Below are 23,795 nucleotides of genomic sequence, written 5' to 3' on the forward strand. Positions count from 1 at the left end.
TGGCTTAGAGTTTGTGATCATGTCTCCCTCTAGTGTCTGGTCCAAGAAACTCCTTTCTGGTCTGTTCTCATACTAACTGGTTGTGTCATTTCTATATTCTAGCAGCTATCTAGCAGAATCTATCTATCTAGATGTATCTTTCTAACTATCTAGCAGAATCTAGCTTGTAAACTCTTTGAGGCTGGGCATTATCCATCCTGTGAGGCACTTAGGCATGGAACAAGTAATGCACATTGGACATTCTTTATATTAAAAGTACAGTACAGTTGATAAAGGATTAATAAATGATTAATTGATGTTGTAGTAAACTGTTTGTCAATTGTCATAAATAGTTATAACCATCTATAACATGTGCTTATAGCCTTGTATGTAGTATATTATTCATGCCTGTTACATGCTTATAACCTCTATTAATCATTCACTAATCCTTTATAAACTATTTATAAATATATCCTTAATATAAAGTATGACCTACATAACAACAGTGACATTCAGAGCTAACAGAGTAATTCCTTTGGCTCAGATAATAGAGGCTGGTGCTGAAGGTTCCAGTTGTGATCGCTGTTAACAGCAGGGGTGTCCATGTCTCTGAGCCAATATTCCATCACATTACTTCTTTTTAGCTGCTCCTGTCATCAGCTTCTGTGCGTTCTGATTCTTTGAATTAGAGATGGGCTTGAGCTGCAAACTGCAGTTGTGGTGCCAACTTCTACCCAAATTCAGGAGGGTTCAGATCTGGGGGTTTCGCTTGGGCTCATCTCTACAGAAAGGCATCATCTGCTGATCATGTGAATGAATTAAGCTTCCATGGCAGGTTGATGTCTCAGTCGCAGTATTCAGTTTGGGTTCAGATTTGAGAGCGTGGTACCATTCTTGGAGAGAAGCCAGAGCAGTTATTCACCAGTGAACAGCTTGTGACTCCCTTTTTGTCTTCCATTAATAGAGGATGTGTGTGAGCAATAAACCAAATGATGCAAATTTGTATTGACAACCCTTGGAACTTGAGGAAAGTCAGTTTTCCTACTGCTCACTTATGCACCTCAAGGCTGGAGAGACCAAACTGAGGCAGAGGGAGTCTGAAGAAAACATTGCGGACACTTTGCAGAACTGAAGACTCCTTTTTTTCCCTAGCTGCTGCAAAAATGAGCCGTCTGAAGGCTGACTGTAAGGGGTTTAACTGCTGAACAGCTAGCAGTGGGAGGGATCCTTAGCTGATATTCGGACTAGCCATGGGAGGGTGAATTGGCTGATATTTGGATGTTGTTTATATTGAGGGGTCCAAATATTTGGGTGATATTCAGACACATACCCAGCCCGAAAACATGAATGACTTCTGATAGCCTCAGTTTCCTTTCTCTGCCTTCCCCAATGACTTAGGACTGCCCCTGAGGAACACTTCTCTCTCTGACATAGGGTTGTCTTCTGAGGGTAAGGAGTAAGCTCGGTGGCCTGTTCCCTCATCCCAGATATTTAGGGGTGGCTAACTTGGTCCACTTTGATTTAGTGCACCAGCTGATAGCCTTGCTAGGGAGGAAAGAAGATCCAATGGTTAATGTGCTAAATGGGGGCTTTGGAAACCTGCATTCAGTTCCCTCCACCACAGACTTGTGACCTTGGTCAAATCACTTAACTCTCTGTGCTTCATCTGTAAAATGGGACTAAAGCACTTCCCTATTACATGGGTGTATTGTGAGGGTATGTTTGCTAAAGATTGTGAGCTCAGTTTAAGTACCTTAGAGTTCTATCTCCCAATCCAACATCTTTAAGCATATGCTTAATTCTAAGTACAAGCTTAAATCCAGTTATTTTAATGGGACAAGCACATGTTTAAATTTAAGCAGGTGCTTAAGTACTCTTCTAAATAAGAAAGGATTTAAGTTCTTAAGCCCTTAATTAGCAGGGAGGAGAGGGGCTTTACTAAATGTAGGTATGGATTTTTGTGGAAAAGGAGATAGGTACTTCCGTTTCTTTCCTTCAGCAGAAGGACTGGAAAATATTTCTGACCTTTTAACACTTCAGACATCCCACAGTGCACTGACTTTCTCTTTCAAAACAATGTAGCATAAAGAATATAGTAGTGGATTACATTACAGCATACTGTATTCTTTTGGCCAGTATTGACACCATAATATGACCAACAGTGGTTCAGTTTTACCTATATTTTACCTAATCTCTTGGATGCTTAAAACAAAAATGGATAGTCATAGCATATAATCCATGTACCCAAGTTATGAATTATTAGTATTTTAATAGAGAGTACAAATTTCAATATTGGTTTCATATGCAATTTTCCAAACAAATAATAATAAATAATTCCTACAGAGCCATTGTCTTGCATATCAAAGAATCCCAATTTTCTATTTCTGTTAAAGCAGCAGCAGCTTGAGAGGAGAAAGTATAAGATAGCAACTTTCAAATCTCCATGGAAATGAGTTCTAATTGAAGGTTTATTGTTCGTTAACATTTATACTAAGGTAGCACCTAAAGGCCTAAGTTAGGTTGATGCCTAAAATAGCTACAGTAAGTCATTTTCAAAACCCAGGAATGATGTTTTATCTGCTCTGGATTTCTTAGTTATCTTTGGGCTGGAGGGAGTGATGTGCAGTTCTGTTTTTAAATGGCATGTCACACATTTCCTGAGATTTGTGTATGGCAATTAAGGAAATGGGGGCATGTATTGGGGGAAGAGAGAGACTAGTGGGATGATTGGTACTTATTGTCTTTTACATGAAGAAAACATATGTCTTTACAAGACATCTTGTTCACCCCTTTCCAAGATGCGCCTACACAGCATGCTCATGTGCAGCAACCATTTGCATTTTTGCATTTTTGGGTGAATCATAAATCGAAGGGATGGGTGGGAACGTGAGTGCATGTGCATATGAAACTACATATGTATATCTCCTCATTCTTCTTGCTTGCACTCCCCTTATAAACAGGGAAGTCAATGTCTTAATTTAGAAAGATGAGCTGTGTTCACGGTGGAGATAAAAATCAGGAGACCCCCTCAAAACACATTTACTGTGTCCAATTGCTTGAACTCACTGAAGGTTTCATGCCATGCCTGTGGTCTGAACATCCTGAATTCTTTGATCCAAACAGTTAAGCATTCCAGACACATTGTTTCACTAATCCACACAGCATCCCTGTGCTTCAGAGCAGAGAAATATATATTAATTATACTTCTCTTCTTTATGTTAAATCATTACACCCACAACACTAGCACTTTTGCCATGCAAATGTACTTGAAATTATTGTTGCTTTTTAATTAGTTTTTGAAAACCTAGATAATGTTAATTTTTCTTAAAGGGATAACAAGGTTGAGGAAAAAAATACCAAATTCATAAAAGGCCATCACTAAAACATTCCCTTTATAAAACTGAGTACAGAGCTATGAATCAACACACTTTTGAAGTGCAGGTAAAAGTTAAGATAAAGGTTATTAATTACATTGAGTAATCTCAGTCCTTTGGTACTGAGTCTTTTTACAGCTTTCAAGGGATTTTTGGGCAGCACATGCCCCATGGACGGTCGACACATTTTCTTTTTGAAGAATTTGAAAGCTCTTTTAATCTGTGATTAGATATGCAGCTAGAAATATTAAAGGTGACTGGCAAAGGAGAAAAAATTGGTTATGTCCCTTTTTGCTTCTCTGTGATGTGTAAAGAAAACCTGAAATCTCTCCCATGTTCTTGCTTTTTTTTCTCACATTTTTTGCTGCTGTTTTCTATGTTAGAAATTCAGGTCTCATTTACACTGGGTTTTTTCTTTTCAATATCTTTTGATGAGTAGAGTATTGATAGGATTATGACATCATTGGTCCCAAGGAAACAAAAGCCAATTAATTGCGAGGGGGCACATTTGGTTACTTCTGTTTTCCTTTGTTTTTAAAAACTCATTTTTTTTTTGTTTATTTTTGTTAATCCAATTAAATTTTTGGAAGAAAAGATCCCTTTGTTAAAGATCCAGTGCTCTGCACATCCAGTTATGGGAAAGCAGAGATAGTTTCTAACCATTGTTCTGGGGACACCAATGGATACATTCCTGATATTTCTAACTTAAAAACAAGCATGCTTTTTTGTTTGGTAGTGGGTGGTGAATGGTTTGTTTGTTTGTTTATTTAAATTGCAACCCAAACAAAACTTTCTAGTCAAATTGGAAAGGAGCTATATATGTATGTGTGTGTGTGTGTGCGCGCGCCTTTTCTTTGATGATTACCTGAGCTTTCTTGCTTGTTAAAGTGATCATGTCTTTAAATGTACTCAGTCATGACTTTTCCTGCACTTTGAAAGAAAAGATCCTTCGCAAAGTTTGCAGTGCAGGAAGCTGGAGAAAGGAGAGAACACTACTTATTTTTTTCTAAAAACGCTAGCGGATTAATGCCAGACTAATTCTTGCACAGCATGTTGCAAGCCTTCCTCAAACTTCGTTGTAAGGTCAGTGGTCTCCTCAGTGCCACGTGTTTCTTAAAGGGTTAAATGTTCCTTTTAATGTTCCCACTACTTTGTTTAACTTCCCAGTTTCAGCCTTTCCCTCCTATTGCCACGTTAACAAGTACATGCACTCATTCCCAATATAGAAATACTGAATCTGTGTTAAGAATAAAACCTCCAGTAAAAATACAGCTAACTCAGTGTAATAAAGAGCATGACTCCATGAGGATTTATTACTTTGAACAGCTGAAAGCTTACATCTTTGTAAATCAGATTTTTAATCATGAAACATGAGCAACACCATAGCTTTTCCTGGCATCCTAGACATGCCTGCATGAAAGGCATAAGACAACCTTGAAGAAGAATCTGTGAACTATGAAAATAAATGATAGAACCCTTTTCTTAATGTCAGTGTTATTGGTTGTGTCTTACAGCTGATTACAAGGAGAGCTTTAACACCATTGGAAATATTGAAGAAATTGCATACAATGCTGTGTCCTTTACTTGGGACGTCAATGATGAAGCCAAGGTGAGTTACAGCACAGAGTGAAAGTGTTGTTAGTATGCTATTTATAAATATCACCTTCCACCCCATTCACTTCTTTAAGAAGCATGAGAAAGACAGAGGTGAGCAAGTTCCACATCCTCAGAGCCAAGTAAAGGCGTGGTCACTTGCTGATTTAAGTTGTGATGGCGGAATCTCTACAAGGCAAGGTAGTGTGTGAGAGTGCGAGCCTATCAGGAGGAGACTCCTGGAGGAATGTTTCAAACATAGCCAGGTCCCTGTCTACTAAAATGAGGTTCAGGGTAAAAAAAAGGACTGTAAAAATGGCATTGTGTGGGTCTTCTTTTCCTCCTATGCCTCTTATTTCCTATGCCTCTTATTTCTTTGCATATGAAAATACCTCCCAAAACCTTAAAGGGTCATGCCCTGCGATTGGAGGGTCTAAACCCCTAGGCACCACTGCCCTTAAGGGGCAGACTACACTGTCACATACTGATACAACATGCAATCATTTATCCATGCAAAACAAAACTGATGAAAACAGCTTTAGAACCAGTGAAGGTGACCCAGCATGAGTGCAGGAATCTGAATATCCCCCAGGAGTAACTATGAATGAATGTCAGAAGGACAAGTGATATTTTTTTTCCTGAGTTTCCCGTTTCAAAGGAGGTGGATTTTACTGTTGGGAACAGAAGCTACTTCTACAACTGGTTAACATTTTTCATTTGCTACTTTTGGGAGGGAAAGGAAGGGAAGGAAGGGAAACGAAAAATGGGCTTTTTCCTTCAACTGATCGGAAAGGAATTTTTCCTATATTTGGTTGTGCAGGGAAATTCTAATTCTTTTTTTTTTTATTCATTCTGTTTCAAAACTAAAAAAAAAAAATTGGAAATTGTGGATTTTCGTGCACAATGAAAAATCTGGCTCATGCCCAGCTCTACTAGATGGGAGCGTTCCAGCCTGCAGGAACAGATGCAAATTCTGACTACCGTAATTTATTCATGGAGATGCAGTTAATCAGAGACTGAATTGAGTGGGTATTCATGTAGAGATTATGGGGCTACCTAAAATGGCATGAGCTTATCTAAACTTCCCCCTATTAATGCTTAGCTGGATTTCAACTGGCACTTTCTGGGTTTTTCCTATTTTGTATCAGCATGCAGGTCATTGCAGTAAGCTGTACAGATGCAATGATATGTCTGAGAAATGAAAAGCTATAGGTAATGCCAAAAACAAGCTTGTATTGTCTGAGCTTTTATTAGCAAGCAAAATGTACAGTGTAAAAAAGCTCTTCAGAGATCTAGAAATAATAATAAATATTGAACAACACTGTCAATGCTCAATAGATTATGGGTCCAGCTTCATTTTAAATACAAACCACACTGTAATGTAGCACAAAGGGGATGACAAACTCAGGACAGTACCCTCACAGCCTAGGTCACCACTGCATCCTACCACACCAGCATTCTCCTTGCAGCAGACTGCACTCAGAACTGAGCAGTAACCTTAGCTCCCATTCCCCTGGCTGTTTGTGGATTGAAGTAGGAACACAGAGATTATTTTAAGAGAGATTTTTATATTTAATACACATTTTAGAAGAAAAATACAATAACCACATCTGTAAAATAAAGGTGCTGAAAAGCTTCCCAGCTCCTTCAAAACCTGGACCTTGCTAAATGATATCATTGTACTTATAATTGCCCAGTTGTCATGAGAAATTCCTGTAGGACTTCCAACCCATCCTACCCTCTCATGCCCAAGAAAAGCAGGTGACTCCAGCTGAATGTCCAAGAACATCCAAGGTGCGAAGAGAGAGCCAGAGCTACATGGACCCCTCATTGACGGAGCTCTCTCTCATTAGCAGCTTTGTGCATGTGGTAGTAGCATGATAATTGTAAGGACACTGGCCAGTGGAAGCTGGTGCCCAAAGCAAGTGGTGGGGCTTGCAATTAGATATCTGCCCTGCCCTGCAAAAATATTTGGCACCCCATCATCAGAACGTTGCCAACTGTCATGATTTTATCATGAGTCTCACAATATTTAGTGTTTTTTCTTAAAGCTCGAACTCTTGGAATCACAAGAATACTTAAGCATCTTAGGTTTTTTTAAATTAAGTTTCTAGCCCTGGTGCTTGCAGAGAAAAGTTTGAAAATGTGACCTGAGTGCACCCTAAAGACTCAGAAACCAGAAGAGAAATAAAAAGGCTTCCAAATAGCAGGTTTAGATAACATGTACCCAAGAGTTTTAAAAGAGCTGCCTGAGGAAATCACTGTACCATTGAAGTTGATTTTCAATAAGTCTTGGGACACTGGGAAGTTCCAGAAGACTGAAAGAAAGCTAATTCTGTGCCAATATTTAAAAAGGATAATTGGGATGACCTGGGTAATCATAGGCCTCTCAGTCTGACATTGATCCCAGGCAAGATAATGTAGCAACTGATACAGGACTTGATTAAGAAAGAATTAAAGAAGAGTTTTGTGATTAATGCCAATCAACATGGGTTTATGGAAAACAGTTCCTGTCAAACTAACTTGATTTTTTAAGTGATATTACAAATTTGATTGATAAATGAAATAGTGTTGCTATAACATATTTAGACTTCTGTAAGGCTTTTGACTTGGTACCGCATAACATTTTGATTTAAGAATTACAACAATATAAAATTAACATGACACACATTAAATGTATTAAAAGCTGGTTAACAGATAGGTCTCAAAATGTAATTGTAAATGGAGAATCATAATCAATCAAGTATGTTTTCTAGTGGTGTCTTGCAGGGATAGGTTCCTGTCCCTAGCTACTTAATCTTGTTATCAGTGACCTGGAAAAAACATAAAATTATCAGTGATAAAATATGAATATGACAGAAATCGGTGGAGTGGTAATTAATGAAGAGGACAGGTCATTGATACAAGCCGATCTGGATTGCTTGGTAAACTGGGTGCAAGCAACAATATGTGTTTCAGCCTGGCTAAATGTAAATGTTTACATCTAGGAACACAAAATGTAGGCCATCCTTACAGAATGGGAGACTCTACCCTGGGAAGCAGAGGCTCTGAAAAAGATTAGGGGCCGTGGTGAATAATCAGCTGAACATGATCTCCCAGTATGATGTTGTGGCCAAAAAGGCTAACATGATCCTTTGATACATAAACAGGAATCTTGAGTAGGACTACAAAGGTTATTTTACTCCATATTGGTACAGGTATGATTGTTGCTAGAACATTGTCCAGATCTGGTGCCCACAATTCAAAAAGGATGTTGATAAATGGGAAAGGGTTCAGAGAAGAGCTACAACAATGATTAAAGGATAGAAAAGATGTCTTGTAGTGATAGACTCAAGGAGCTCAATCTACTTAGGTTGACAAAGAGAAGATTAAGGATGACTGTCTGAGTACCTACCTGAGTAACAAATATTTGATAATGAGCTTTTAAGTTAGCAGACAGGGGTATAAGATGATTCAATGGTTTGAAGTTGAATTTAGGCAAATTCAGACTGGAAATAAAGCATAATTTTTAATATTAAGGGTAATTAACCATTGGAACAACAATTTACCATGGGTTGTAGCAGATTCTCCATCACGGACAACTTTTCAGTCAAGATACGCTCTAGGAATTATTTTGGCCTGTATTAAACAGGAGGTCAGATAAGATGATCATACTGCTGCCTGCTGCCTTTGGAATCGATGGAATGTCTTGTTTTATTAAAAATCTCATTATTTCAAAGCCAATCTCATGATTTCTGGGGGCCTGGCTCCTGATATTTAGCTACTTGGCAATTGTGTGACCAACCAAAACTGATTCTGCCAGGCCATAGCCAGCCAGCCAGCCCACCAGGGGTTTTTAGAGTGGTAAGGGCTCTGCCATTCCATGTGAGATAGGAGCAGAATGGCCGAGGGAACTTTCTCATACTAATCCTCTCCAATCGTTCCGTTTCCATGATGTTAAGAAGGCAACTCTCACTTAAATCACTGGGAATTTAAAATATTAGGAACTAATGAGTCTTTTTATGACAAAACAGTGCTGCCATGCGGCTATGCATGAAGTCTAGGAAACATGTTTCTTGCCAGAGTTGCTTATTGAAATTCATGGCAGGAGCCAGGCACCCAGAAATCATGGTTTATTCATTCACATGATCATCAAATATTTGACCCAATGTGGAAATCTATGTGTATTGACAAGAATGAGATGGTTAATAATAAATTTGGGGGATGCAATTAGCAGGTTATATGATAACATGATAGGTACAACTTGCTGTGAGATATTACCGTATACTAAAATGTTTTGGCCAGCACACACACACACTTTGAGCTAGGGGTGTGATTCCCCTGCTTGTGTACACAATGCTTGCTCTGGTTCTCATCAAGCTAGCGTGAGTATAAATAGCAGCGTAGCTGCAGTAACACTTGTAGGCGGCAGCAGAGGCACAGCTGAACCGTGCCAAGTAGAAACCTGCCTGAAACCAGTGGGAATGTACTCAGTAAGGCTCAGACAGACCCTGTATCCAGAGATAGGTCTTTCCTTTCTCCATCATAGCCTGCTCCACCTGGTGGGCAGCTGATTTAGGGCCAGATCTTCAGCCTGAGGGGAACAACTTGAGGAGAAAGATATTACTCAGCCTGAGTAAGGGCGTCAGGATCTGGCCATCTGCAAGGAAAGGCTGTCCAAAACTTTGACGCAAAATCTCAATTTGGTCTTATGTAAAAGAAACAAACACGCATACAAAGAATTCAGGCAGAAACCTCTTTTCTCTCCTCAGTTATGAGAGAATTAAAGCCTCAATAAAACCAGCTTATCTTGCAGTAATCCTTGATTTTTCCAGTGTTCCTGAGTGTAGGTTGGAAAAGGGAGAGGAATCATTCTCTGTGAACCTGCTACATAGCACACGGAATTGAATGGGAGTCTATTCATCAGTGTTAGTGGGCTTTGGATCAGGCTCATTTGGATTCGTTTTCTTTTGCCAATTAAGATCCTTCCGGACTTGATCCTACTTCCACTGAAGTCAGCAGTGACAGAATCATAGAATCATAGAAGATTAGGGTTGGAAGAGACCTCAGGAGGTCATCTAGTCCAACCCCCTGCTCAAAGCAGGACTAACCTGAACTAAATCATCCCAGCCAGGCTTTGTCAAGCTGCATCTTAAAAACCTCTAAAGATGGAGATTCCACCTCCTCCCTTCCCCCCCGCCGGTAACCCATTCCAGTGCTTCACCACCCTCCTAGTGAAAAACTTTTTCCTAATATCCAACCTAGACCTCCCTCACTGCAACTTGAGACCACCGTTCCTTGTTCTCTCATCTACGACCATTGAAAACAGCCTAGCTCCATCTTCTCTGGAACCCCCTTTCAGGTAGTTAAAGCCTGCTATCAAATCCCCCCTCATTCTTCTCTTTTGCAGACTAAACAAGTCTAGTTTCCTCAGCCTCTCCTCATAAGTCTTGTGCTCCAGCCCCCTAATCATTTTCGTTGCCCTCTGCTGGACTCTCTCCAACTTGTCCACATCCTTTTTGTAGTGGGGACCCCAAAACTGGACAAAATACTCCAAATGTGGCCTCACCAATACCGAATAGAGGGGAATAATCACTTCCCTTGATCTGCTGGCAATGCTCCCACTAATGCAGCCCAATATGCTATTAGCCTTCTTGGCAAGCAGGGCACACTGCTGACTCATATCCAGCTTCTTATCCACTGTAACCCCCCAGGTCCTTTTCCGCAGAACTGCTGCCTAGCCCATTGGTCCCCAGTCTGTAGCTGTGCATGGGATTCTTCCATCCTAAGTGCAGGACTCTGCACTTGTCCTTGTTGAATCTCATCAGATTTCTTTTGGCCCAATCCTCCAATTTATCTAGGTCACTCTGTATCCTATCCCTACCTTTCAGGGTATCTACCACTCCCCCTAGCTTAGAGTCATCTGTAAACTTGCTGAGGGTGCAATCTGCCCCATCCTCCAGATCATTAATGAAGATGTTGAACAAAACCGGCCCCAGGACCGACCCCTGGGGCACTCCGCTTGTTACCGGCTGCCAGTTAAACATGGAGCCATTGATCACTACCCGTTGAGCCCGATGATCTAGCCAGTTCTCTATCCATTTTATAGTCCATTCATCCAACCCATACTCCTTTAACTTGCTGATAAGAATACTGTAGGAGACTGTATCAAAAACTTTGCTAAAGTCAAGGTATATTGCAATCACTGCTTTCCCCACATCCACAATGCCAGTCACCTCTTCATCGAAGGCAATCAGGTTGGTCAGGCATAACTTGCCCTTGGTGAATCCATGTGACAGTTCCTGATCATCTTCCTCTCTTCCAAGTGCCTTAAAATGGATTCCTTGAGGACCTGCTCCATGATTTTTCCAGGGATTAAAGTGAGACTGGCCGGTCTGTAGTTCCCTGGATCCTCTTTCCTCCCTTTCTTGAAGATAGGCACTATATTTGCCTTTTTCCAGTCATCAGGGACCTCCCCCAATTGCCATGGGTTTTCAAAGATAATAGTCAATGGCTCTGAAATCACAGCAGCCAACTCCCTCAGCACCCTCAGATGCATTGCATCTGGCCCCATGGACTTGTGTATGTCCAATCTTTCTAAATAGTCCTGAACCTGTTCCTTCAGCACTGAGGGATGTTCACCTCCTCCCCATTCTGTGCTGCCCAATGCCGTAGTCTGGGAGCTGACCTTGTCTGTGAAGACAGAGGCAAAAAAGGCATTGAATACCTCAGCTTTCTCCTCATCCTCTGTCACTAGGTTGCCTCCCGCATTTTGTAAGGGGCCCACACTTTCCCTAATATTATTCTTGTTGGTAACATACCTGTAGAAACCCTTCTTGTTCTCCTCCACGTCCCTTGCTAGCTGCAACTCCAATTGCGCTTTGGCTTTCTGATTTAATTCCTGCATGTTCGAGCAGTATTTTTATAATCCTCCCTAATTATCTGACCACGCTTCCACTTCTTGTAAACTTCTTTTTTGTGTTAAAGCTCACCAAAGACTTCTTTGTTAAGCCAAGCTGGGTGCCTACAATGTTTGCTATTCTTTCTGCACATCGAGATGATTTGTTCCTGCGCCCTCAATAAGGTTTCTTTAAAATACAGGCAGCTCTCTTGTATTCCTTTCCCCCTCATATTAGCCTCCCAGTCTTTCAGTGAGAGCAGGAATAGGCCCTCAGTCAGCACACATTTCCTCCTCCCTCTCAATGGTGACTTTTCTTACCTATTCTGGCTGAAGCTTGCACTATACCATGAGATTTATTGGCTAGATCTGGGGCCCAGAGAAATCAGAAGAATTGATTTCCAGCCATGTTAAACCTCATTTCAGCCTCTTCAGAAGAAAAGCACTGTAGCTATAAAGGGAGTGTCACTAGAATGGAATGGAAAAAAGGGTTTTCATTCCCCCGTTTACTCTTTATGTATGGAATATTTATATTTAAGAACAAGGTGATCAGCTGGGTTCTCACTTAGTTGAACATGAAGGCAGCCTTTAATGTTGGTGAAGGGAAACGAAAAGCAAATAACTAAACGTGAAGTGGCTGTGTGACTGTACAAAGCTATTATTTCTGCAATGTCTGTCCTGCTGCCCTATGGATGTGCTGAAGTCACAGTTTGGCTGGATGACAAAGATCTAGTGGAACTTTGGTGACAGCATAATTCATTTTTTCTAATAACAGTTACATTTTCAGTTTGACTTATGATAAAATTTGAACTTTCAGGGAAAGTAATTAAAAAACAGACCATACTACATGCATGGAAACATTTTTTCCTAAGCTGCACAAACTCTTAAGATGTAGCTGAAAATAAATTGGTGCCTTGAGCATGATTAACAGAAAATGAATTTAAATGGTTAGAACTGAGCTACATCTGAGCTTTCTCCATGATAAAAAACGTGCATACAGACAATTTACTTTCAGCAGTTATTTTACATGAAAGTCAAGGCACAGTTCATAAAGAAATACATCACTTTACTGCAGATACAAAGCAGAATGTAGATTGGGCTGAGGTGAATACTGATGTCCATGAAATATAGTATGGGCACGTGGATAAACAGGAATTGTAGTAGTACCTTGTTCGCATGGGTGCACATTTAGGGCTTGAACCCATAAACTCATATTATTGGGTGCAGTATGTACTACTTGAGTAGTCCCTGTCCCATTGTAATCAACTGGACACTGTAGGTTTGATCCAAAATGCACTGAACACAGAGACGCTTTCCACTGACTTTGTGGGCGTTGGCACAAGGCCTATGGCAGTAAGCAATACACTCAGTAAGTGATTGCAGGATTGGGTCCTGCAGCTTTCTGGGACAAATTCAGCCCTAGCACAAATGGGTACAACACTAAAAATCAAGATACCATCAATAATACAGAATCTCCAACAGTATGTGGATCAGAGCTAAGGCTGTTTACCTTGTGATGACCTATGCATTTCTGTATAATCAATATAGATAATGTGTTTTGTTTGTCTTGTGAGGAGTGTAGGATTTACGATGGCTTTACCTATTCATTTCCTTGCTAAAGCCACATCAAATTCCATTTAATTAAGGAAGAAATTAGCAAATATTATTGTTATTAAGTTTTTATATTGCTGTAGCACGTAGGAGCCCCAGGTATGTACCAGGTCCCTATCGTGCAAGGTGCTGCACAAACACAGACCAAAAAGAAATCTCTCCCCCAAAGATTAGTCTTTTTCAAACTTTTTTATTAATATTGCTTTTTAAATTTAGAGCTGGAAGGAATAGGCATTTTATATTTGAGTATTGGTACTAGAACTTCTGTAGTATGAGGCTTGGAGCCAGGTTTAATAAATCATTCCTCTGTATATGTATAAAGGGGAAGGTAAAACAGCTTGTGTGGTTGCAGGCAAGGTTGAAATTTCATTGTATAGAAATGGTTCGGTAAATATGCAGTTCGGATTCAGGGCAAATGGCATTTTTATGTAGTTGCCGGGGTGGGGTATGGGTTAAGGAAGCTTCAAAAGAGAAATGTAAACATTCTCTGGAGACATTGGTATTGAACTACAATAAAGGCTTTACCTTTGTGTAGGATTTATAAGGTAATGGGCGACAAGAGAAACTATAAAGCTGCACTTATGGTATATAAAAGGAATGATGGGATTGATTTTTTTTTTTTTTGATGAAAAGACTTTTTTAACTCTTTGGTGTCACAGTATGCAAAGTGGTGTTTCAAAAGCTGAAGACCGATCAGTTCTGTAAAGAACAGTCCACTAGGTGTAGACTCCATATACGGCCAGCGCTATATAGAGAAATGGTTCCACAGTTTTTAACTTTATGTTGTGAAAATCTGCTATTGGTTCTTTTTAAGATGTTGAAAGCAAGAAATGTAAACAGTGATAAAAGGTTTATACATTACAGATTTAATAATTGCAGACCTTTACAATGTATAAATCAGGAGACTGAGGTAGGAGTCATTTTCGCTGGATTAAATGCTAAAGGGGAAATTATCCCCTGAACCTTGCATTCTCTCAAGGCAAGTAGTGGTGTTTTTTGTCTTGTACAGCACTAATTACCCTGCCATTGTTATCAAACAATAAGTAATCCTCATAATAATTGCTACACAAGACAGGAACCGCTGCCTGAAAAAGGTAGAGCTTTTTGTTATAGGTTCCCTTTTTGAAACAATATAGGCTGTTTTAGGCCAGTTTGTCAGCCTCTCATGCATCAAATGTTTCTCCAGTTTAATTTTTCATTGTCCAAGTGCACTTGATCCATCCTCAGATAAGCAGATGGATAAAATGCCCTCATTGTCTTGTTGCTCAAACATGTTCCTCACATCCAGCGGAACCCTAGCTAAGGCTTTCTCTGTACCAAAGATACAACCAAAGCTCTTTTCCGGTTACAGAATGTAGTTAAGGTCCAGTCTACACTACATATTGGAGCCATATTTGTAAATTAATTGGAGGACAATTGCCTGTGGTCAGAATCCCAAATATGGTTGTATATGGAAGATTAGACAGGGCCTTAGGGAAAACAACAGTATTTTTCTAGCCTATTACAGCTTTTTCCAAGTCTATGTTGTCCAACCATATGACTACCATGGAGGAGGCCAGGGGCAAGAAGGCTCTTGGACCAAAGAGTATCTCTGTATGTGATGTTCTTGTTTCTCCTGACTCCTGATGGTCAGTATATTAGGAAGAATGGGCCTGGGAGCCTGATATGAGTTATTCTTTTGCACCCTTTCATGGCTAGTTGTGATGTGGCATTGCTACCTCAGAAGAGGCTGTTTGTACTCCTACCCTCAGGCCAGAATATGGTTTACATGGATATTCTACAAGGAAATGTGGATCCCACATGAAGGGGCAACTTAAATCACTGTTGGTCAGAACAGCCCACATTCCTTAGTCATTTCCTCAGAAAGTGAGGAAACGAACATTATGGGTCAATATTGGAAAAGGGGAAGGAGAATCTCCACTAGGTTAGTTGGGTTCCTTTCACTGCAGAGAGATGCTACAATAGCTATTATGGCCAGTGCTAAATTCTTCTAGAGGGGAAAGAAGATTAACAATGTAAGATATCAGAGGAGGTGATAAGGCAAGGAAGAAGGATGATACTGTAGAGGATTACAGTCTGGGTGATCAAACAGAAAAGGTTCACCTGGTTCCTTTTTCATGTTGTTGCTTTTCCCCTCATATCAAATTCCAAACTTGTCTTCCTCTATTCTGGGGAACAGCTTATATGGGATTGTATGTAATGCACTTAAAGAAGGGATCAAAGGTAGAAGCTGAATTCATAGTTATCAATAGGACAAGTGGAAAGACTGGACTATGGTTCAGCTTGTATGATTTCATAGAACATATATAACAGAAAAGGCATCTGCTATAGAATAATTTGTTTGCAAATAGCAATTCTACTGTTTGGAGCAAAATAGTCCATGTTTCAATTTCTCGTCCTGCTGCATGTGGTAGTTTCGATTTCTGTTGTGCTCTCTGCTGCCTGCCTATCTACTGATCTATTTCTAGAGCATCAGTCACCATGGTATCTAAGTGCCATCCTGTCTAGAGCAGCTCAGTGGAGCCAAACACTCTGTAAAAATTGAAAATGCAGTAAGAAATAATTTAAGGACCCCTGAGCATTCAAATAATTCATGACTAGTCAGACAAGTCTTCCATAGTCAACTCCAAGGGAGCACATTGTCATTATCAGTGATGCAAAATAAGAAAATAAACTCCAAGAAGCTGTATAGTCTCCCCACCCCACCATGTTGTAAATTGCTTTTCCAGATCAAAAGCCTGTTTTAAAATAAAGCTAATAGAAAAGTGTTCTGAGGCACAAAATTCTTCTGAAAATCTATTATCTGTGTTAATTCTAAGCCCTGTCTAATCCACATGGTTCAAATGAGACAACATTAAGCACAGTATGCCAGTCCTCACCTCCATACGTGTGCCATGAATGTACAGTCATTGACCATTAGAGAGATGAAATATCACTATGCAAGATTAAGATATTGAATTTTATAACCTCCATCTATTATTCTCGTTGAATTATATCTGTCTCTGTAATAGGACCTTTGAAATGTTACAGAACAGTGAAAGAATGTTGCAGCAGTTAACCTATCTTCTCTGACTGCTAAAAAGACAAGTACTTACTACTTCTCCTAACCCCCAGAAATGTAGGCCAGAAAGAATACACAGTGCATGTAACTGGATAAGATGGGGCAGTGCTTTATGTCCCATGTGAGCACACTGTGTGCTTCAGAGTTTGTAGATGAGCAACCTGTTGGGCAAACATGAAGTGCAAACATGGTGTGAGTTTCTCCTCCCGTTTTTGATGTTGCATTCGGTCCTGACCAGTGCAAAACTATAGACTAAAATATAGCAGGACCAGAGCCTCACCTGTTTTAAGGCCCTTGACGTGATCTAGCAATGTAAAGGGGTGTTTATGCCCTCTTTAAGGCACTGTCAGAGCAGTGTAACAGACTAAGGCAGTGGTTCTCAAACTTCTTGTATTGGTGACCCCTTTCACACAGCAAGCCTCTGAATGCGACCCCCACCCCTTGTGGGCACCTGTCCCTGGCCCCTGTGGGCTCCCCACTCCCGCTTTGTTCCTAATCCCTGCAGTTTGCCCTCTTCACCCCTAACCCCTGCAACTCCCTCCTGTGCCCACCTGGGAAACTCATCTGCACGCACGGAGCGGCTGGTATTGCTGCTTGCTCCCCCCTTGGACACTGCTCCTCCACGCACCGCTACGGGCTGTAAGCAGGAGGAGCGAGAAGCAACATCAGGGTTCCCTGCATCCAGGTCACTTTTCCCACTTGGGCTGCATAAGGGGAGGGCAGAGAGCAATAGCTCCTGATGCTCGCCTCATAGCACAGCCCAGGTGGGGAAAGTGACCTGGATGCAGGTAGCCCTGGCGTTGCTCCTCGCTTCCCTCCTTCCCCCGCCACGGTCCTCTTGGGGGGCGCGGAGGAACGTTAGGGTTGTGGGGGTGAGCAGTATCTGGGTATCACCGCTTGCCTCCTCCCCCCATGTTCCTCCATCGAGAGGAGGCAGGGAGGTTCACAGCCCCGTGCCTGGCCAGGGTTGGGGTTCCCAGTTCGTGATCCCCCACATAACCATGTTGCAAACCCCAGTTCAAGAATAAATGGACTAAGGTAAATGAGAGTAAGGCCCCCTGTGTTTCAAAGAAATTTGCACCCCTGTCCACACCTAACCTATGGAGCTGGGTAGGCTGGGCTGTAAACTGAAGCAGAATAGCACTATCAGTTTCAAAATCAGAGTTTCAGCTAGGGCACTTCCCTGTTGCCCTCCCCTCACTTCAGTTAAAGTTCAACTATTTCATTTGTAAATGCAGCCAGTGTGATACAATCAAGTGCAGAAATGCTGCTGTGCCATTAGCTCAATCAGGCAAACAAACTGTGCCAACTCCATCATAAAATACCTTGCAGTAATATTAAATCCCGCAGTTAGAGTGAAGTGCCCCTCCCCCCAAAGCTACACCGACACTGCTCTTTTTTCTGGGTGCCAACTAGCATGGGGATATTAGGATTTGGACTTTCTGAAAATGTTCCCTGTTAAACAAAATGTTTTCCCTTGGTGGGTCGGGAGAGGCCTCTGCAATTCCAGGACTTCGCTAATCTTTATACAACCCTGGGGATTCCTACCACCCACAAGTCTCTCCTCTGCACCCTTAGAGTCCCGCCACCAGCTTGTATCCCTGCAGATGAGCAGGACTTTGGGCTCCCGATGGAGCCTGCCAAAGCTCTTCCTTTGGGAATTTTACTCCAGAAGATTTCATTGCCATAACTTAGGAAATTAGCAGCTTTCCTTTGTATCGTCTGACTATGAAGTGCTTAGTTTTCATCGATGGGAAAGTGATAGAGCTAATCAAGTTAAAACTTAATCAGCACAAATGAATATATGATGCCCAGGTACTTCAATGGGAAATAACTAAAAGCAACTGGATCTTTAGTATCACATTTTCATCTTTAAAATTCCATCTGAGGTATCCTGGACTGAGAGAAATCAGTATTTCAGAGCAAAAATAAGAATTTATTATTTGTATTGTGATAACATTTAGGAATGCAAGTCATGGACAAGGACCGCCTTTGCTAATCGCTGTCCAAACACAGAACAAAAAAATGGTCCCACCCCCGAAGGATCTTACAATCTAAGTATAAGGCAAGAGACAACAGGTGGATACAGGCAGACAGACCAGGGGAATACAAGGACGCAATAAGGCAATATTTATCAGCACACCAACTGCCTAACTGGTCTCAACCTTTATGTAAACTTTATGGCAGGGAAGAGTGTAAAGAAAGGATCTGGAGGTGGAGAACGAGGCAGTTTGGCAGATGTTTATGAGAAGTTTGTCCCAAGTGTGTGTAGTAGCAAAAAAAAATTTCAAAAATTAACAGTGTGTGGGGATAGGCCATGAAAGTGAAGACAAGTAGCTTATTATTTGACGGAGAAAGTGGAGGGGTGCAAAGAGAGGGGTGACATGGTCAAAGGGCCAGGAAAATGATCTTGGAAGCAGCATTCTGAATGGATATGAGCAAAGCATGATGGACTTTTGAAGGCCAGAGAAGAGGACTTTGCAGTAATTGAGACACAAGCTGATGAAAACCTGGATGAGAGTTTTAGCTGTGTAGATGATTAGGAAAGGCCATATCTTAGAGAAGTTATGCAGAAAGAATCAGCAAGATTTAGACACAGCCTGGATGTGAGAGGTCTGAGTCGAAGATGACCCCCCGGTTATGGGCCAGAGTGACAGAGAGCATGGTGGCGGTATCCACAGTGCTAGAGAGTGGAGAGGGCTGGGGGGAAACGGGGTGGGGGGAGGGGCTCTGTTCTGGCCATGTTGAGCATGAACTGATAGCTGGACATCCACAAGGAGATGTCAGAGAGACAGGCCGAGATTTTAGTTTGGACAGAAAGAGACCGGTCCAGAGCAGTGAGTAGATCATTAGCATTGAAATAGTAGTTGAATTTAATAACAGTATCTCTTTTGGATGTGTGGTTTTGTTTTGTTTTTAAATAAAGATGACCCTTACTTTAAACTTTGCCAGACATTTCCATTTGCTCCCAAGAGTCTACATTTAATAGCAATTTCAGAAAAATAGTTTGCACAGCATTTTAAGGTAACTTCTGCTCTCCATCTCTTTGTTTCAGATTTTCATCACGGTGAATTGCCTGAGCACGGATTTCTCCTCACAGAAAGGAGTGAAGGGGCTTCCTTTGATGATTCAGATAGACACATACAGCTACAATAATCGCAGCAATAAACCCATCCACCGGGCCTATTGCCAGATCAAGGTTTTCTGTGACAAAGTGAGTGAAGATAACATTGTGAAAGATGGAGGGAATCTTGTTAGATGGATGTAGCCCATCTCCCAAGGTGTCCCTTTTCTCTCTTAGGTACTTGCTATTGCCAGTATGTGGCGTGACTTCTCCTCTCTCCTTGCATGGGTTGGGGTTTGGATTCTTTTTTTTCCTTGGTGCATGGATGACTCCTCCTGTGCCCTACACACAGGGATGCAGTCCCTTGAAAAAATCAGTGATAATCCTGCAAGCTAGAAAGGAGTGTCAATCCCAGGACACAGGACAATATGGTAAATAATACTCGCACAGAAGCACCCTTACAGAAACAACAGTGTAACAGAGGGAGGGGAACTTTATTGAGAACAGGAACATAGGGTCTGGGGAAGGAAGGGATTAAGATTAACTAATAAACATCTATAAATAAGCCAACTTTCTGCCTCCTAATGCTAACAAATGCCTCCAACCGCGCCTTTCTACCTGGCACCGTACCAAAGTGGGTGGCCAAGGCTGCATGTGGTGAGGTGGAGCGTTGCAGTGCAGTGTCATTAACCAGCTTAAACAAAAGTCACCTTACTTTTTCTTCATCCCTGTGTGGAGTGGGGTCCTCTCCTGATTCCAGCCAGGGTCGTTGGTTTCCTGGTCTGAAATTCTCCTAGGGTCTTGGCTGGCTTTCAGTAGCTGTCACTGGGTGGGATCTCTCTGCCTTTGGACATTGGTTGCCACAGTGCTGCTGCTGAATGATCCAGGCAGCTAAAGTCTCAGAGCGAGCAAACGCCCTTCCGGGGAAGGGAGAATTCAGCACGGACTCCCTGAGCTGCACCCACTCTCTCTCACTTCCCCTCCCTCTCTCCTCCTCTCCCCGCCCCCCAGCTCCAAAACTCAACAAACCCCCCAAACCACCTTTCTTTGTCAGGCTGTCCCTCATCAATTAACTTGCTGGGGGCTGTACAGCCCTGGTTTGTCACTGCTCCAGTGGATGCTTGTCCAAATTACCCAATGCAGAAGCCTCCCTAACTGGCTCCAGCAGGTGTTTTTAGTTTCTTTTTGCCCCCACCCCTAACTCCAGGCATGCTGGGAATAAAGTCAGAGGGCTCTGGTAGCCATCTTAGTTGTAGTTCGATTGGTAGCACCTCTTAGGGTATGTCTACACTGCAATTAAAAATCTATGGCTGGCCTGTGCCAGCTGACTTGCGCTCACAGGGCTTGGGCTAAGGGGCTGCAGACGTTCAGGCTCGGACGGGAACCTGGGCTCTAGGGCCCTGCGAGGTGGGAGGGTCCCAGAGCTTGGACTGCAGCCCAAGCCCGAATGTCTACACTGCAATTAAACAACCCCTTAGCCCGAACCCTGCCGCACGGGTCCCTTGTTGGTATAAACTAGAGTAAATGGTCTGTTCTCTGTAAGTCAAAGTAGTTAAATCATGCTCTCAGGACTTTGGTGACTCAGCCAGCAGTTATGGGTCTATTGGAGTGGGTAGGTGAGGTTCTGTGGCCTGTGCTGTGCAGGAGGTCTGACTCGATGGTCTTAATGGCCTTAGTGTCTGTGAGTCTATCCACAGCAGAACAGCTTCAACAGGAGAGACTCTGGGGGACCCATAGCCCAGTGGTGAGAGACTCTCCTGAGAGGTGGGAGACCCTGTTCAAATCCTTTCTTCTCCTGTGGCAGAGAGAGGGGAATGAACCTGGTCTCCCACTTCCCAGGTGAGTGCTCTAACCACAGGGCTAAAAGTTATAAGAAGGGCACTCCCTCCTCCAGCCAGATTTGGAATGAGCCCTGATCCGGTGGGTGTGCTGAGAGGCTGCCTACTGGATCAGGCCCTGCACGCGACATAGGTGGATGAACACCTGTCTTTCCCTCGGTCATGAATTGCTCTGAGGCTGAGGCAGGAGACGGGCATGTGGACGCTTAGAGGGAGGCAGCAGTGTACATGCCGAGAGGCAGAAACTTAGGCTCTGAGGGAACTTAACCCTGAAAGCTTAGGTGCCAAGTGAGCTTAGGCGCTCACAGGGTTCAGCAGGAGTTCTGTGGATTATAGTGGAGCCTAAAACTGGGACTTAGGCACCTGAACAAACCAGAGACGTAGGCGCCTAAGTTTGGGATTGAAGTGCTTAAGTACTTTTGTGGATCCTGCCCTAAGTGAATTAGGCACCTAAGCACCGTTGAAAGTCAATGGGACTCAGGCAATTAAATCACTTAAGTGCTTCTTTACACTATCAGAATTATCATTCCCATTTTACAGACAGGGACAGAAAGGTTAGAGGCATGCTCGAGGCCACAGGGAGTCAACTTTTAAAGTGAGAATAAGATCTCAAATGCTCCCAGTTCCCAGGCCTCTCCTCAGATCACTATATCACTCCCTCTCCTTTTTTCCACTACCTCTCTCTCAAATTCTCCCTTCCTTCTCACACCCTCTTGGCAACAAAATCTTTGAAGGCTAACCAGGCAGCTTTATGAGTGGAGAAAAAAATGTTAAAAGTAATTAATGTAAATGTATGCGCTGAAGTCGTCTTAAGGCCTAAGTGCTATATTTTTATTGTAACTTTGAATGTCAAATATTTAGAGAATTGAAGCTACAGCTGGCTGTGAAAAGCTCAGTAAATATCAAAGGAACAAGTGTTTTTCATCTACCTGTTTTTGAAAAGCAATTAGAAATATCTGAACTATAAAAAAAAGTAAAAAAGAAAGAAAAACATCTAGTGCACAGCCTCATCAAGGGTGACCTGTAGACACCACAGGGTAGAGATCTGAATGATAAATGTTCATTACTTAGATAGCCACCTAATTGATACTTCACATTTCTAGGATAGGAAGCAGGAAATGAATGCTGAGACATTTAATCAAAACCATCTTAAAGTAGGAGAAAAAATTCCAAGGGTAGTTAAAGTGTTACATACATGAAAACTATGTTAAAGGTGTGGGCTGGAGGGCTCACAAGGATTGGGAATAGGATATAAAACCTTTTAACTGTAAGTTTTTCTAAAGGCTAGTAATGACTGAGATTCATCCCTCTCTGAAGGATGTTTAGTGGCCTATGTGAAATGATTTGGTGGGGTCTCAGTCCAGTTCTTAATGTACAAAGAGTTCACTTTGCTAAACCCAACATCACAATTGGTGTTAACTGGCACTTTGCATAAAGACTGAGGCCTGATTTTCCACTCCATTACACTGGTGTAAATCAGGAGTAAGTCCACTAAGCCTGATTTACATTGATGTAAAATGCTTGTAAGTGAGAGGAAAATCAGGCCCCAGGTATTGGTTGGGCATGGAGGCTGAACTACCCTCTGTGCTCTCTCCTATACATATATGTGTACCACCCACATCCACCTGGTTTAGTGCCAATTTCCTTACGAGTTTTGATGGACAGGCCTGGGTTCTTCTGGATCCTGTCTCCAGCTCAGCAGATTGTAACTTCTTTATTTTCTTACCAGGTGAATTTATTTGGTGGTGCCTCCACCCCCTCGCTCTTTCCTGGCAGGGTCACCAGGGCAGCTTGTTAGGAAAGCTAACCACAGAGTAACCCCCTCTTACTTGCCAGGTAGTTGGAGACTCGCTCCCAAGAAATAACACAAACACCCAATATATATTTAACAGAGTAGTTATGTTAAACAGGAAGCAAGTATAGCATGATAGGGTAAAACACTACTCTTAGGTCACTGGTGCCCACACTGATAATACCAGGAATTTCCCCAATCCCATCACCCGATAGAGCAAAAGTAAAATTTAGTGGCCTGTTGGTACACACACGTCATAGGAGTCCTTGATGAGCTGTGACAATGTCTTCTGTATCTGCAAAGCAGCTTGGCTGACTGAGTTCAGTACAGCCCACAAAACTCACACATGGGATAAGGTGGTAAGTCCCTCCACAGCTTTAATAGGCGGCAGGTAATAAAATCCCCAAACCCTTCCCCCTTGGATTGAGAACACAGTTCAGGGAGTAGGGGGTCTCCCGAACAATTTCCCTGGCTATGTAACTAAAAGATGGTGCACGCCCAGCTCCGCCAATGATCCTCAGGTTCAGAGATGACTCTGGGCTCCTCAGCAACTGCAGAGGGGCTGACGATCACAGTTGGCAGGGATCCTCTTCGTGAAGGAATCAG

At 42.1% G+C, this 23,795-nt stretch overlaps 1 protein-coding gene across 2 annotated transcripts in view; it reads left to right on the forward strand.

Annotated features, from left to right (window-relative positions):
* The window catches only part of GRHL2 (grainyhead like transcription factor 2), a 100,406-nt gene that overhangs the window by 43,590 nt on the left and 33,021 nt on the right, over positions 1 to 23,795 (forward strand). For both annotated transcript variants that reach the window (XM_067537328.1, XM_067537329.1), the window contains exons 8-9: positions 4,868 to 4,962; positions 19,551 to 19,709. In XM_067537328.1, the coding sequence (XP_067393429.1) occupies positions 4,868 to 4,962; positions 19,551 to 19,709 (254 nt within the window). The remainder of the gene's footprint in view (positions 1 to 4,867; positions 4,963 to 19,550; positions 19,710 to 23,795) is intronic.

Source organism: Emydura macquarii, unplaced genomic scaffold (assembly GCF_026122565.2).
Source record: "Emydura macquarii macquarii isolate MOO-44397 ecotype Brisbane River unplaced genomic scaffold, CSIRO-AGI_Emac_v2 contig_383, whole genome shotgun sequence".
NCBI classification, from domain to species: domain Eukaryota; kingdom Metazoa; phylum Chordata; order Testudines; family Chelidae; genus Emydura; species Emydura macquarii.